This window comes from Oncorhynchus gorbuscha, unplaced genomic scaffold (assembly GCF_021184085.1).
Source record: "Oncorhynchus gorbuscha isolate QuinsamMale2020 ecotype Even-year unplaced genomic scaffold, OgorEven_v1.0 Un_scaffold_14:::fragment_8:::debris, whole genome shotgun sequence".
Taxonomy (NCBI): domain Eukaryota; kingdom Metazoa; phylum Chordata; class Actinopteri; order Salmoniformes; family Salmonidae; genus Oncorhynchus; species Oncorhynchus gorbuscha.
The window spans coordinates 202,574-216,532 of record NW_025744673.1 but is presented as its reverse complement, the minus strand read 5'-3'; the positions used below and the strand labels follow the sequence as shown (position 1 = coordinate 216,532).

Below are 13,959 nucleotides of genomic sequence, written 5' to 3'. Positions count from 1 at the left end.
GTAAGATGCATTTCAAGGTCCTGGAGTGGCCTAGCCAGTCTCCAGATCTCAACCCCATAGAAAATCTTTAGAGGGAGTTGAAAGTCTGTGTTGCCCAGCAACAGCCCCAAAACATCACTGCTCTAGAGGAGATCTGCATGGAGGAATGGGCCAGCAACAGTGTGTGAAAGCCTTGTGAAGACTTACAGAAGATGTTTTACCTCTGTCATTGCCAACAAAGGGTATTTTACATTGAGTATTGAGATAAACTTTTGTTATTGACCAAATACTTATTTTCCATCATAATTTGCAAATAAATTCATTTAAAATCCTACAATGTCATTTTCTGGAGGGAAAAAAAATTGGTATTTTGTCTGTCATAGTTGAAGTGTACCTATGATAAAAATTACAGGCCTCTCTCATCCTTTTAAGTGGGAGAACTTGCACAATTGGTAGCTTACTAAATACTTTTTTTGCCCCACTGTAACTTTTTTGCCCATTATGTTTTAAGCTAATTTAATATGAGCTGTGTTGCTCTTTATATTTTATTTCACCTTTTTATTAGAATTCATTCAAATATCGGTCAAATTATTTCGTTATTTATGATCATTATATTAACATATCAAAACCCTGACATTACAGGGGGATTACGGGAAGTGGTAAAGAATGTTGGATTGTGGGTAATTGCCAAACTAAAGACTTTCAACCAATCATGGCAATTCTGAGAGGTGGAGGCTTGTGATGTACGCCGTGTTCACGTGCTAGTCGGAACTAGACGACTATAATATTTCTGACATGCTAACTGGTTGAACACGACAAGTGTATAGCTACAATCGGTTAACAATTCAGAGTTTCCGAGTTCCGACTAGCACGTGATCGCAGCAATAGTCCATATATAAGTATAAAACAATTCAAATGAACATCTGTACATAAATGAATGTTTCCCTATGTAAATGTAATAACAATCAAATAACATATTAAGCAGATATACATTTTGTAATTAATATTATTGCACTGTTGATGTTATGTCACGTGTACGGAAATGTATCAGCATTAAAAACCTTAATGCCACCTATCCTATATGTGTTTATTGAAATGCAGGCTGCACATATTTTTGTTTATAATATAATGAGGCAGATTTACAAATACTGAACAAAAATATAAATGTAATATGCAACAATTGCAAAGATTCTGCTGAGTTACAGTTCATATAAGGAAATCAGTCAAAGGCCCCAATCTATGGATTTCACATGACTGGGCAGGGGCGCTGCCATGGGTGTGCCTGGGAGGGCATAGGCCGACCCACTGGGCAGCCAGTCAATCAGTATCAGAAATACTTCTCAGCACCCCCTGCATGTAAAGAAGCCGGATTTGGAGATCCTGGTCTGGCGTGGTTACACGTGGTCTGTGGTTGTGAGGCCGGTTGGACGTACTGCAAAATTCTCTAATACAACGTTTGGAGGCGGCTTATGGCAGAGAAATAACATTCATTCTCTGGCAACAGCTCTGGTGCACATTCCTGCAGTCAGCATGCCAATTGCACGCTCCCTCAAATCTGTGTCATTGAGTTGTGTGGCAAAAAATGCACATATTAGAGTAGCCTTTTATTGCCCCCAGCACAAGGTGCACCTGTGTAACGATCATGCTGTTTAATCAGAAGGGTCAGTAGGAGTCACCCTTTTCTCTGGTCTAAAAAAAATATCCCAATGCCCCAGGGCAGTGATTAGGGACATTGCCCTGTGTAGGTTGCCGTCTTTCGGATGCGATGTTAAACGGGTGACCTGTCTCTCTCTGGCCACTAAAGATTCCATGGCACTTATTATAAGATTAGGGATGTTTAGCCCTGTGTCCTGGCTAAATTCCCAATCTGGCCTTTACAATTTACAATTGGCTCATTCATCTCCTCACCCCTGTAACTATTCCTCGGGTTGTTGCTGTAAATGAGAATGTGTTCTCAGTCAACTTACCTGGTAAAATACCATGTCTTACATTTACATTACATTTAAGTCATTTAGCAGACGCTCTTATCCAGAGCGCCTTACAAATTGGTGCATTCACCTTATGACATCCAGTGGAACAGTCACTTTACAATAGTGCATCTAAATCTTAAAGGGGGGGGGGGAATACTTATCCTATCCTAGGTATTCCTTAAAGAGGTGGGGTTTCAGGTGGGTTTCAGGTGTCTTGTTTTGATTGATGTCATTTCTATGCTAATATCACTCAAATTCAGTAGCTAGCAAAACAACAACTGTAACGATGTATTTCAGAGACAGGTGGTCAGTGTGTATTGTGTTTTCAGTAAACATTTGGAGACTAAATATAGTTTACATACGGTCAACAGTTTAAGCCAACCCTGTCTGTTTCACCCCATAGTTGTGCACACGTCCGTTGTTGCTAAACAACCAACCCATCTATACTATAAAAGGCTGGTGCAGCATTTCCAAACCACCAGAACAAAGGTATGCATGCAATGGTGATCGGTTCACTACTTTGACAAAGTCAATCTTGGAAGGGTAATTTGATTCCATGCCTTTTGGATTGTGCTGGCAACACATTTTTTTATTTTACCTTTCTTTAACTAGGCAAGTCAGTTTAAGAAAAAATTCTTATTTTCAATGACTGCCTAGGAACAGTGGGTTAACTGCCTGTCCAGGGGCAGAACCCCAGATTTGTACCTTGTCAGTTTAGAGATATGAACTTGAAACCTTTCAGTTACTAGTCCAACACTCTAACCACTAGGTTACCCTGCCTAGTGGTTAAAGATGTTTCTCGTATGCATGTATCCTCGAAAGAACACAAATACCCAGGATCCACATGGTCTTACTTTGGGTCATATTGACTAACCACCAAAACAAAAGAGAATGGACTACCTGAATTTATCCAATAAGAAACCTTGGTAAAGCTTTACCCTGACACCTAGCATCATAACCATGTGAAAATATGGTCATAACACTGTCATGACAGATATTTAGACATGTTGTGACATATATTGTGTTATTTTATGGCTGGTTGTGACAGCTACATAAGATTGTCAAAAAGGCTAAACATTCCATTACACCAGGCCTGGGCAAAGGCAGGCCCGGGGGCCGTAATGCGGCCCTCGACCTGATTCAATACGGCCCACGGAATCATGCTCAGATCACATAAAGAATTTGCAATAATAAAGTTTTGAAAAACGTATTTGTTATTCAAATGATAAGCCCAATGAATACTCACCATTGTGTAATGATTTAACTACCGCCGCTTGTGGGACATTTATTTTGAAGTCACGTATAAATGACAACTGCACGAGAACAGACAGTGACTGACAGGCTGACACACACGTCACAGTTACAAATAGTAGCTAGATAGAAATGGAGTTATCCAAAGATTTCAAAGAAACGGAAAGTAGAAAATGAATGTAGGGTGTTCTAGAAAGAGTGGACATCGAAATATTTCTTTATTGATGTTTCAGGGAAAGCTGTGTGCTTAGTGTGCAAAGTGAGCATCGCTGTCTTGAAAGACTACAACTTGTCCCGACACTTCCAGACGTAGCATGCAAAAGAAATATAGGAATATGTCTTCTGAGCAGAGGGCAAGTGCATCGAAAGAGTTGCTTTCTCAGTTGCAAAAGCAGCTAGGAGTTTTCACAAAACTGCATTCAGCAAACGACGGAATTGTAAGAGCTAGCTATGTACTGTCCCACAAAAAATAGCTAACCATAGTAAGCCATTCGCTGAGGGCTAATTCATTAAGTAATGTTTAATTGACTCTGCAGCAATACTTTGCCTCGACAAGAAAGACCTGTTTGAAAATGTTTCCCTGTCAAGATGAACAGTTAACATGGCGTGTTGAGGGCATCGCAGAGAATATGGAACAACAGTTGAAAGACAAGGTAAAGGATTTCATTTGTCCTTGGCCCTGGATGAGAGCAGTGATGCACGTGGCACAGCGCAGTTGTTGATATTCTTACGAGGCGTAACCCCAGACTTTGAAATGACAGAGGAGCTCGCTTCAGTGCAGTCAATGAAGAGCACAACCACAGGGAAATATTTATTGGAGGAAGATCATAAGTGTGTGGCAAAGCTGGGACTGAGATTTGAAAAGTTATCCAGTCTGATCACTGACGGGTGCCCAAACTTGACAGGAAAAAACGTTGCCTTTTTGAAAAGGATGCAAGATGAAGTAGCTGAGCTGAACCCAGATCAGACAATTATTCTCCTGCATTGCATTATTCATCTGGAGGTGCTCTGTAAATGTGTTCTGAAAATGAGCCACATTGTGGATACAGTCACTAAAGTGGTAAACTTCATAAGAGAAAAATCTTTAAACCACAGGCAGTTTGTGTCACTGTTGGAAGAGACGATCAGATCTCCCCTCTCACACAAACGTGAGATGGCTGAGTTTGGGGAAGGTGCTTAAAAGGGTGTGAAAATGACATCCTGTTGGTTTCTTCTCCTTTCACCTGCAATGTGGATAACGCTCCCACTGACCTGCAACTTGAGCTTATAAATCTTCAGTCTGATGCTGTGATTGGAGAACTATTCAAAACAATGTCACTGACGAGGTTCTATGCATCTCTCGATGAACAAAACGTTTCAAAGATTATGAGTCACGCTCAGGAGATGTTTGCACCAACCTATGTATGTGAACAGACATTTTCAGTAATGAAATATAACAAGTCAAGGCACAGATCATCTCTCACCGACTATCACCTCTCAGCAATCCTCAGCATAGCGACCAGTCTGATGGTCATAATACTTCATGACAGGGTCGTAAAGTGTATTTTCTTGTTTTGACCCCTTTTTCTCCCCAATTTGGTGATATCCAATTGGTAGTTACGGTCTTGTCCCATCGCTGCAACACCCGTATTGACTCGGGAGAGGCAAAGGTCGAGAGCCATGCGTCCTCCAAAACACGATCCCGCCAAGCCGCAGTGCTTCTTGACACAATGCTCGCTTAAACCTGCAAGCCAAGCAGGACCAAGTCGGAGGAAACACTGTACAGCTGCCGACCGAAGTCAGTGTGCATGAGCTCGGCCCCCACAAGGAGTCGCTAGATTGCGATGGGACAAGGACAAAAAGCCGGCCAAACCCTCCCCTAACCTGGACGACGCTGGGCAAATTGTGCACCGCCTCATGGGTCTCCCGTACGCGGCCGGCTGCGACACAGTCCGGGATCAAATCCGGATCTGTAGTGATGCCTCTAGCACTGCGACGCAGTACCTTAGAACTTCTTACTGGTTGGTAGGTGATCAAATACTTATTTAATGCAATAAAATGCTAATTAATTACTTACAAATCATACAATGTGATTTTCTGGATTTTTGTTTTAGATTCTGTCTCTCACAGTTGAAGTGTATAAAAATGACAGACCTCTACGTGCTTTGTAAGTAGGAAAACCTGCAAAATCAGCAGTGTATCAAATACTTGGTTCTCCCCACTGTATCTCAAAGTGCTGTACAGAAACCCAGCCTAAAACCCAAAACAGCAAGCAATGCAGGTGTAGAAGCACGGTGGCTAGGAAAAAATACCTAGAAAGGCCAAAACCTAGGAAGAAACAGGCTATGAGGGGTGGCCTGTCCTCTTCTGGCTGTGCCGGGTGGAGATTATAACAGAACATGGCCAAGATGTTCTAATGTTTATAAAATGACCAGCATGGTCAAATAATAATTATCACATTAGCTGCCGAGGGTGCAGCAATGTCAGCACCTCAGGAGTAAATGTCATTTGGATATTCATAGCCGATCACTAAGAGTATCTCTACCACTCCTGCTGTCTCTAGAGAGTTGAAAACAGCAGGTCTGGGACCGGTAGCACGTCCGGTGAAGAGGTCAGGATTCCATAGCCGCAGGCAGAACAGTTGAAACTGGAGCAGCAGCATGGCCAGGTGGACTGGAGACAGCAAGGAGTCATCATGCCAGGTAGTCCTGAGGCATGGTCCTAGGGCTCAGGTCCTCCGAGAGAAAGGGATAATTAGTGAGAGCATACTTAAATTCACACAGGACACCGGATAAGACAGGAGAAGTACTCCAGATATAACAAACTGACCCTAGCCCCCCGACACATAAACTACTACAGCATAAATACTGGAGGCTGAGACAGGAGGGGTCAGGAGACACTGTGGCCCCATCCGATGATGCCCCCGGACAGGGCCAAACAGGAAGGATATAACCCCACCCACTTTGCCAAAGCACAGCCCCCACACAACTAGAGGGATATCTTCAACCACCAACTTACCATCCTGAGACAAGGCAGAGTATAGCCCACAAAGATCTCCGCCACGGCACAACCCAAGGGGGGGCGCCAACCTAGACAGGAAGATCATGTCAGTGACTCAACCCTCCTAGGGATTTCATGAAAGAGCACCAGTAAGCCAGTGCCTCAGCCCCTGTAATAGGGTTAGAGGCAGAGAATCCCAGTGGAGAGAGGGGAACCGGGCAGGCGGAGACAGCAAGGGTGCTCCAGAGCCTTTCCGTTCACCTTCACACTCCTGGGCCAGACTACACTCAATCATATGACCCACTGAAGAGAGATGTCTTCAGTAAAGACTTAAAAGGTTGAGACCGACCGAGTCTGCGTCTTTCACATAAAAATAGAGCGCTTATAAGAGAAAGCCCTGCCGCCAGCTGTTTGCCAAGAAATTCTAGGGACAATTAGGAGGCTTGCGTCTTGTGACCGTAGCATACGTGTAGGTATGTACGGCAGGACTAAATCAGAGAGATAGGTAGGAGCAAGCCCATGTAATGCTTTGTACATTAGCAGTAAAACCTTGAAATCAGCCCTTTCCTTAACAGGAACCATGTTTAGAGAGGCTAGCACTGGAGTAATATGATCAAATGTTGGGGTTCTAGTCAGGATTCTAGCAGCCATATTTAGCACTAACTGAAGATTATTTAGTGCTTTATCCGGGTAGCCGGAAAGTAGAGCATTGCAGTAGTCTAACCTAGAAGTAACAAGTAAGCATGGATGAATTTTTCTGCATAATTTTTGGACAGAAAGTTTCTGATTTTTGCAATGTTACGTAGATGGAAAAAAGCGGTCCTTGAAACAGTCTTGATATGTTCGTCAAAAGAGAGATCAGGGTCCAGAGTAACGCCGAGGTCCTTCACGGTTTGATTTGAGACGATTGTAACAACCATCAAGATTAATTGTCAGATTAAACGTCTGCTGTCATCTCGTACTAATTTATACAGGATTATGCTAATGACTTAGGCTCACCAGAGCTCCACACACGTAGGAATGTCTCAGGATAGAATGACTCATGAGACCGAGAGCATGTAGAAACACAGGCACATGCACACACATCAAAGTGCTATTTCTGTCCCCTCCCTGCCTTTTTTCTTCATGTAGCAGTAATGTATGATTGATGGAACTCATATCGCTCTACATTCTGTGCTACTGCTGTTACGTGATTCTAGTGGGCAATCGCCTGAGAAGATTCTTGATCCTTAGATGTAGTCAATGTGATCGAGTGTTCCAACAGTGAAACGGCAAGCGTAGTAGAAAACAACTATTTATTTATATCCCATATGTGACCCCTTATTTGCCACAAACATTGCACAGTATGAAAGGAAATCACATCATTGGGCGTCATGTCACAATCGCTGTACACAAACATGGTCCTTTTTTTGTACATAAAATGCTTTTTGGTGATTTAGAAAATGTTATATTTTTTTTCCGCTGCTGGTGACTTCACAAATGAAAAAAAATCTTATTTTAGTGTTGTTCTTCCAGTTAACTGGCCATCGCTACACAGGTTTGTGTCCCAAATTGGCACCCTATTCCCTACATAGTACACTACTTTTGAGCACTAAATAGGGAATAGGGTGCCAATTTGGCTGCAGACACTATGTGAGGAGGGGAGGAAGGCTCAGACTAGGAACTTGCTACATAGTTCATCTGAATGATCCCTTCGTATAGGAAAACGCTTAATCAAAACAAAGACGAGAGGTTTACTTTCTTATAAAATATCAAAAGGTATAAAAACAAAAGTCAAAAGAAAACAAAAAACTATACTCTTGTGAAAATAAAAAACCACAGAACCCTTTCTACAGTAGTGATAAAGTTCATCATAGATCCCAAGAGCAAAGTATGTTTTAAGACACTGAGATGAGAGATGGGGACCCTAACTCGGCCCTATTGTGCGAAAGGCCGAGTGGAAACCATCGCAAACTGATCTCTGAAATGTAAAACGTGAAACACATCTGGAAACTACATATCCCATAATGGAGGAGAGGAGAACCACCCTCCCTCACCTGCAGAACACTTGTATGACCTCATGCCTTGCTCTAGTAAAATACATAGGAAATGTTTTAAGACAGGCAGCGCTTTTTTTGTCCGTAAATCTTTTTGGTCCTGTGTGCAAAAAAGATGCACATAGATACATACATACACGCATATGACAAAATAAAAAAAGAACTAACAGCCAAGGCACCTTGATATAGTTTTGTACACCAATGTATACCAAAAATATAAGTTATCAGGCTTGTTGAGTTGTGTTTGTTCTTTGTTGCACAGTCACTGAACTCATGTGAGGAGTTCATTTAGAGACAACAACAACAACTGGGTTGTCATCTCTTTCCCTCCCCTTTAAGAAACCAGTTGTTTAGCCTGCAGCTCCATCTCTGCCGCCCGCTTGAGGGCCACATCCACTAGGAGCTGGAAGCCACTGAAGTCCTGTGTGATGTCTGGGGGGTTGGGGGGAGGGGTGTTGAAGAGCCCACTCTGGGGGCTTAGGTTACACTCCATGGTGGTGTGGGTGGTGGTCACTGGCGGGGCGCCCAGGCCCAACCCTTCCTCCCGGCATCTGAAGAGCCCCAGAGCCTCTGTGGTGGAATGCAGCAGCTCTGCGGCCCTACTGCCATCTGTGTTAATGCTAGAGAGGAAGCAGGAGAGGTAGGAGGGGGGACTCGAGCCCTGTTTCTGCATGGCCATGGTGGTAACAGTGGTGTGACAGATGACAGAGGGCCGGGGAGCCACGGTGGTGTCGGGCCCCAGGGAGGAGGAGGGGGACATCTTAGGGGACGATACGGCCTTCAGCAGGATGCCGGGGCTGGGGAGACCTGCCTCGAAGCTGGAGGGGTGCAGCGCCCGCTGGTCGTAGCGGTCCTCGGGGCCCGTGGCGTGCTTTGGTGACTGAGAGCTGGAATCAGAGAAGCCCCCGTCTCCTCCCTTGCTGCCTTTCCGGGAGAAGGTGAACCGGTTAGGGTCTTTACCGTCTTTACGCAGCATCTCCGGGAGGAGCCGCCGACGTGCGTTGATGAACCAGTTGCAAACCTGAAGGAGAGCAAATTGCAACATTTATTTCAGTATATAGTATAGTTTCAAGTTAAAACTTTTTTTAAAGTCAAGGGGAAAAAGGGGGAGCACAAAAGTATACTTTATATCACACGATGACATAAAAACAGGTTACATACGGTTTACATATTTGCATGACATTGTGAGATGGCTGCGTTTCTGTTGTATGCAAAACATGCATCATATCTGAAACATCTGCGAGCATATGTGATATGCACAACTTGCTCTTGATCGTATATATTCTGGCATACCTATAGACAATGTTTAAAAGCTCTTGTTATGACAACCTAATTGCACATCAACTAATGTTATTTTGTTATTGCGTTAATGTCTTATAAAGCATAGTACGAAAGGCAAGAAAATATAAGGTTCTACTTCTGTGCTCATCAAGAAACTCAAACTAGGCCTTTGAAAAGCCATCATGGCAGGTAACACAAGTATGCTGTAATGTCTTGTTGCCCTCCCCAATTCTATTGCCCACCCCCTCTGTCCCAGCCAATTATCAGCCACGGATGGCTCAAAGCCTAGAGCTCTCAGTATGTAAAGGACTCTGTATTGTTCCCAGACAGCTGGGCTTGAAGAGGGCTGGGGGGGAGGGAAATTCCTGTGTGATCGTTACAGCCAAGCCCACGCCAACCACCCAGCAGAGTGAGTGAGCCGAGTCAGAGTTCTTGGTTCCTCCTAGTCGCTGTGTCCCCCAAATGGCACCCTATTATTACCTACAATGTGCAATACTTTTGACCAGAACCCTAAGGGAAAAACCATTTGGGCACTTGTCAAAAGTAGTGCACGACATAGGGAATCAGGGAGCCATTTGGGACACAGGACAAAGTCGTTTCACTTCAGATGTGTCGACTGACAAAACGTTGCAATATCAAGCTTCCTTGAAAGGTTGCTAGGTGTTCATTTTCCATGTGTCAATCATGCTCTCTTTGTTTACGTACGTGTCATAAAACTGCGATAGGACTTTACAACACAAGGTCCTTGTACATTGCGTTTCCGGCCAATCATTTGTTTTGCATGCCACAGACCTACTAGTCATCTGGTGGTAAACCTATAAACACCGAGGCCTGTCACTCTGGCCCTCTGATTCTATCCTTCCTTCCTCATTTCCTTGAGATCTGTAAGTGATAAGATAAGTGAAAGCAAGCAATTCAAGGAATTCAAGGAAGGTAAGAAGGAAGGATGCATTGCTGAAGTATTTGAACAGGGCCCCTTATGTAATCGATGAGGATCATTAGAGAGTTCAGCGTAGCCGGCAGGTAGCCTAGTGTTTAAAGCGTTGGCCTAGTAACTGAAAGGTTGCTGGATTGAATCTCCGAGCTGACAAGGTAAAAATCTGTCATTCTGCCCCTTGAACAAGGCAGTTAACCCACTGTTCCCCAGTAGGCTGTCATTGTAAATAAGAATTTGTTCATAACTGACTTGTCTAGTTAAAAAAATAAAATAAAAGTGTTAGTATACCTGTAGTGTGGAGAGCTGTGTCTGCTTGGAGAGCAGGGATTTCTCCTGTTCAGAGGGGTAGGCATTGTAGCGATGCTCATATAGCCAGTCCCTGAGGATCTGCACTGACTCCTTGGGTAGGTTCCCGCGCCGCTTCCTTTTCCCACTGCTCCCTCCTGTACTGGATGACAGGTCCAAGGGGGCGTCCATGCTGTCCTCCTCGTCCGTCTCACTGGCCGACAACGTCATCATGCCTGTGTGTGGAGAGGAGAAGAACGGATGTGTGAAAGAATGTCAGTCAGAATTCCCCCAGAATTCCCCCCCAACACACCCTTGTCTGTATGTCTGTCTGGTCTGGTCTGTCAGCCACCCACCTTCCGACAGCCCAGTGCCAAAAGCTAGCTCTCTAGCGGAGGCAGCTGATGTGTCAGAAGCAAGCTGTCATGTTCAGCCATGTGATTCGTGGAACAGAGAGGGAGGAAGGGGGGGGGTGAAGAGGAGGGACATCACAAAGGCAGGCTGCTCCAATGCTGTGTCAGTTATAAAACCTGCCTCGACAAATACTGCAGGCCTACTGTACTGAGCAAACACATCTTCATGTTGACACTGACACAGTGCAGGAAGCTACAGCAGGGCCCAAGACAACTGAAATAGTTATTCCAGGGGGACAATTCCCAAGGCTGTAAAAACATCTGTAGTCCATTTGTTTGTTTCTTTCTTATTCTTTTTTAAAAATCGCCTAATCAAACAGTTAATACAAAATAGTTTTTTTACCACAAGCCTTGACAAAAACCTGAAAGTCAGGACAATATATATATTATCTTGAAAATAACACATTCAAAAATCTAACTTTTTTTGTTGCAACTTTAATAATTTAGATGGTCTTATTTAAGTTTTAAATTGTAAAAACTAAAAAACATGGCATCATCTGTTGTCCATCATTCCATGTCAACAAAATACTGTACCGGATATCACTAGATCTGTCCTTGGCATAGGGGTGGGAAATCGATTTTTTTTAAACTAAAAAACATTGAAGTTGGAATGAGGTAATTATGTAGGATTGTATGAGGAAGGGGGAGGGGTACTTGTTGCAAGTCAACGTATCAAGACTAAACAAAAGAATCTTGTTCGTCGAACCATTATTTCACTACAATTTGAACATTTTTGAAAGAGTTACTCATTTCTTTCTTAAAATGAAGTCTATTACTCATCCGAGGGGGATTGGGTGTTTTATAAGCTCTACTATTAAGGAATTTCTAAGTTTAAAACAATGTGTAGAAGTTCGTGTAGTCTAACACGAGGTCGAAGAATGCGAGAGCAGCGTCGCAGAATGAAAGCCAACAGCAACTTCACAAAGGAGGTCAGGATTTGAACGCTGTGCCAATCGAAAAAAAAAAATCAGGGCTCTGGAAGTCTGCTACAAATTTCGCACAATCTAATTTAATTCAACAGTCTGGCACATAATACAACGTATACCGAGATAATGAAACCATGTTGCAGCTAAACTAGCAGAGAGAACTTACTCTGCATCGTCGGGGCTACACATTTGATACATTTTAATGAACTAAATGCGCGGTGACGTAAGGGTTTAGAGATGCCCTCTAATTTAGCCAATCCACCCAGATGTACCCTAAAGGAATTAGCTAGGAATTGGAAACTTGTTCATCATGAACTAAGTTTTCAGAGTAAGCTATTCAGTTAAAGGATCTAACACTATTGTATAACAAAATGGTTATGATTATTTACTCGATGCCTTTAACTAGTCAACCTTGAAAGATAACAATTCCTTGCATTTGAAACGGTTTAAATCAAAAGGCATATACGCAAAACAATTTTGACAGCCCGCCTGCACACAGGGGGGACCCTGTTTTGACTGGAGCAAACAATAGGCTGCGTTGCTTGCATTGAGAAATGCCTTATGCGCGATCTCCCTCAATATATCTTTGGATACACGCGTGTTATCGAAATCGGCACGCCGATGGAAAAAGGCGACCTACCCTTTTTTGTCTTCATATCCGTTAGAAATCCCCTTTTCACGTTGGTCACGAGAGGAGCGCAGTAATTTTTTTCTTCTTCTTCTCGAATTGTATTCGTTTAATTGGCAGATCCTTTTTCTCGGGATATTCCACACCTATACTCCAAATGGTTAAACGGCTTCGTTCATTGAAAATAAATCAAGTCATAGAACCGTTCCTCGGCTTCTTCAATTGTTTGAGGCGCAATGAGCTACTTATGCCAGGGGTAGGCTACCTGAAGTCCGCTGCTCGACTTGGCGAAGCCTTTCTCATTCAATGTGTGTTTGATCATGAAACTGGGTGACAGCTATCTTTGACAGCTGCGTGACTCGAACGCACAAAGATCCTCCCACTTTAGAAGGGAAGAGCTAAAAAAAAAAAATATATCTTGACATCAGCATGGCTTTTGCAATGGCATATACACAATTTGACCGAACAACCGCTCGAATATATTCTACTATTTATGTTAACATACGTAGGGCTATACTTGAAATGCGTAGCTGTAGGTGTGGAAGCTAAGGGCATTGGAGATCTTGCAGCGGTTTTCGTGCACAATGTTGAAAACAAACAACCGCAGCATGGCAGGGCTACTTCTCATAAGTATTTCGGACTGATTTGCTAGTCTATTCCTTGTATCAATTTCTATGCCCATGTTTATATAAATAGCAGAGCCTTATTAGCATATTCATTATTTCATTAGCTAATGCATTATGCAACAAATGGGATGGTTGTCAATTTGTCAACGGGGATAGGCTAATATCCAATGTCAGCCGTAAGGACTGTCAGCGATTTTATGCTTGCATTGATCAATTCAAATAGCATTTGGGAATGGTTGCATAAATCTACTTCTGCATTGACGTGAACACAATCTCGCCGAACATCCGCTAGAATATATTCTACTTTTATGTTACAAATGTAGGTCTATAATTGAAATGCGTAGCTGTAGGTATGGAAGCTAAGGGCATTGAAGATCTTGCAGCAGTTTTAGGGCATAATGTTGAACACAACCACCGCAGCATGGCAGGGCTACTTCTCATCAGTATTTCATACACGGCTTCTCTAATTGGCTAGTCTATTCCTGTATCAATTTCTTGTCCATGTTTTCATAAATAGCCGAGCCTCATTTGCATATTCATTATTTCATTAGCTAATGCATTATGAAACAAATGTGATAGTTGTCAATTTGTCAACAGGGATAGGCTAATATCCAATGTCAGCCGTAAGGATTGATCTATTCAATACCA

The 13,959-nt window shown here is 43.0% G+C and overlaps 1 protein-coding gene across 1 annotated transcript; it reads right to left on the bottom strand.

The window, feature by feature from the left end:
- Nucleotides 1-7,460: 7,460 nt before the first annotated feature.
- On the bottom strand, nucleotides 7,461-13,291 carry LOC124016991 (homeobox protein AKR-like). Its single transcript, XM_046332322.1, has 3 exons — nucleotides 12,698-13,291; nucleotides 10,722-10,954; nucleotides 7,461-9,236 (listed from the first exon to the last, which is right to left on the bottom strand). Exons 1-3 carry the CDS (start codon nucleotides 12,711-12,713, stop codon nucleotides 8,550-8,552), a joined length of 936 nt encoding a protein of 311 aa, XP_046188278.1. The 5' UTR covers nucleotides 12,714-13,291; the 3' UTR covers nucleotides 7,461-8,549.
- Between the last annotated feature and the right edge of the window lie 668 nt (nucleotides 13,292-13,959).

Bases quoted from the DNA above. Each gene is read 5' to 3' on its own strand.
- LOC124016991 (XM_046332322.1), bottom strand. The intron at 9,237-10,721 runs GTATACTAACAC...GCTCTCCTTCAG, and splicing joins CACAGCTCTCCACACTACAG to GTTTGCAACTGGTTCATCAA.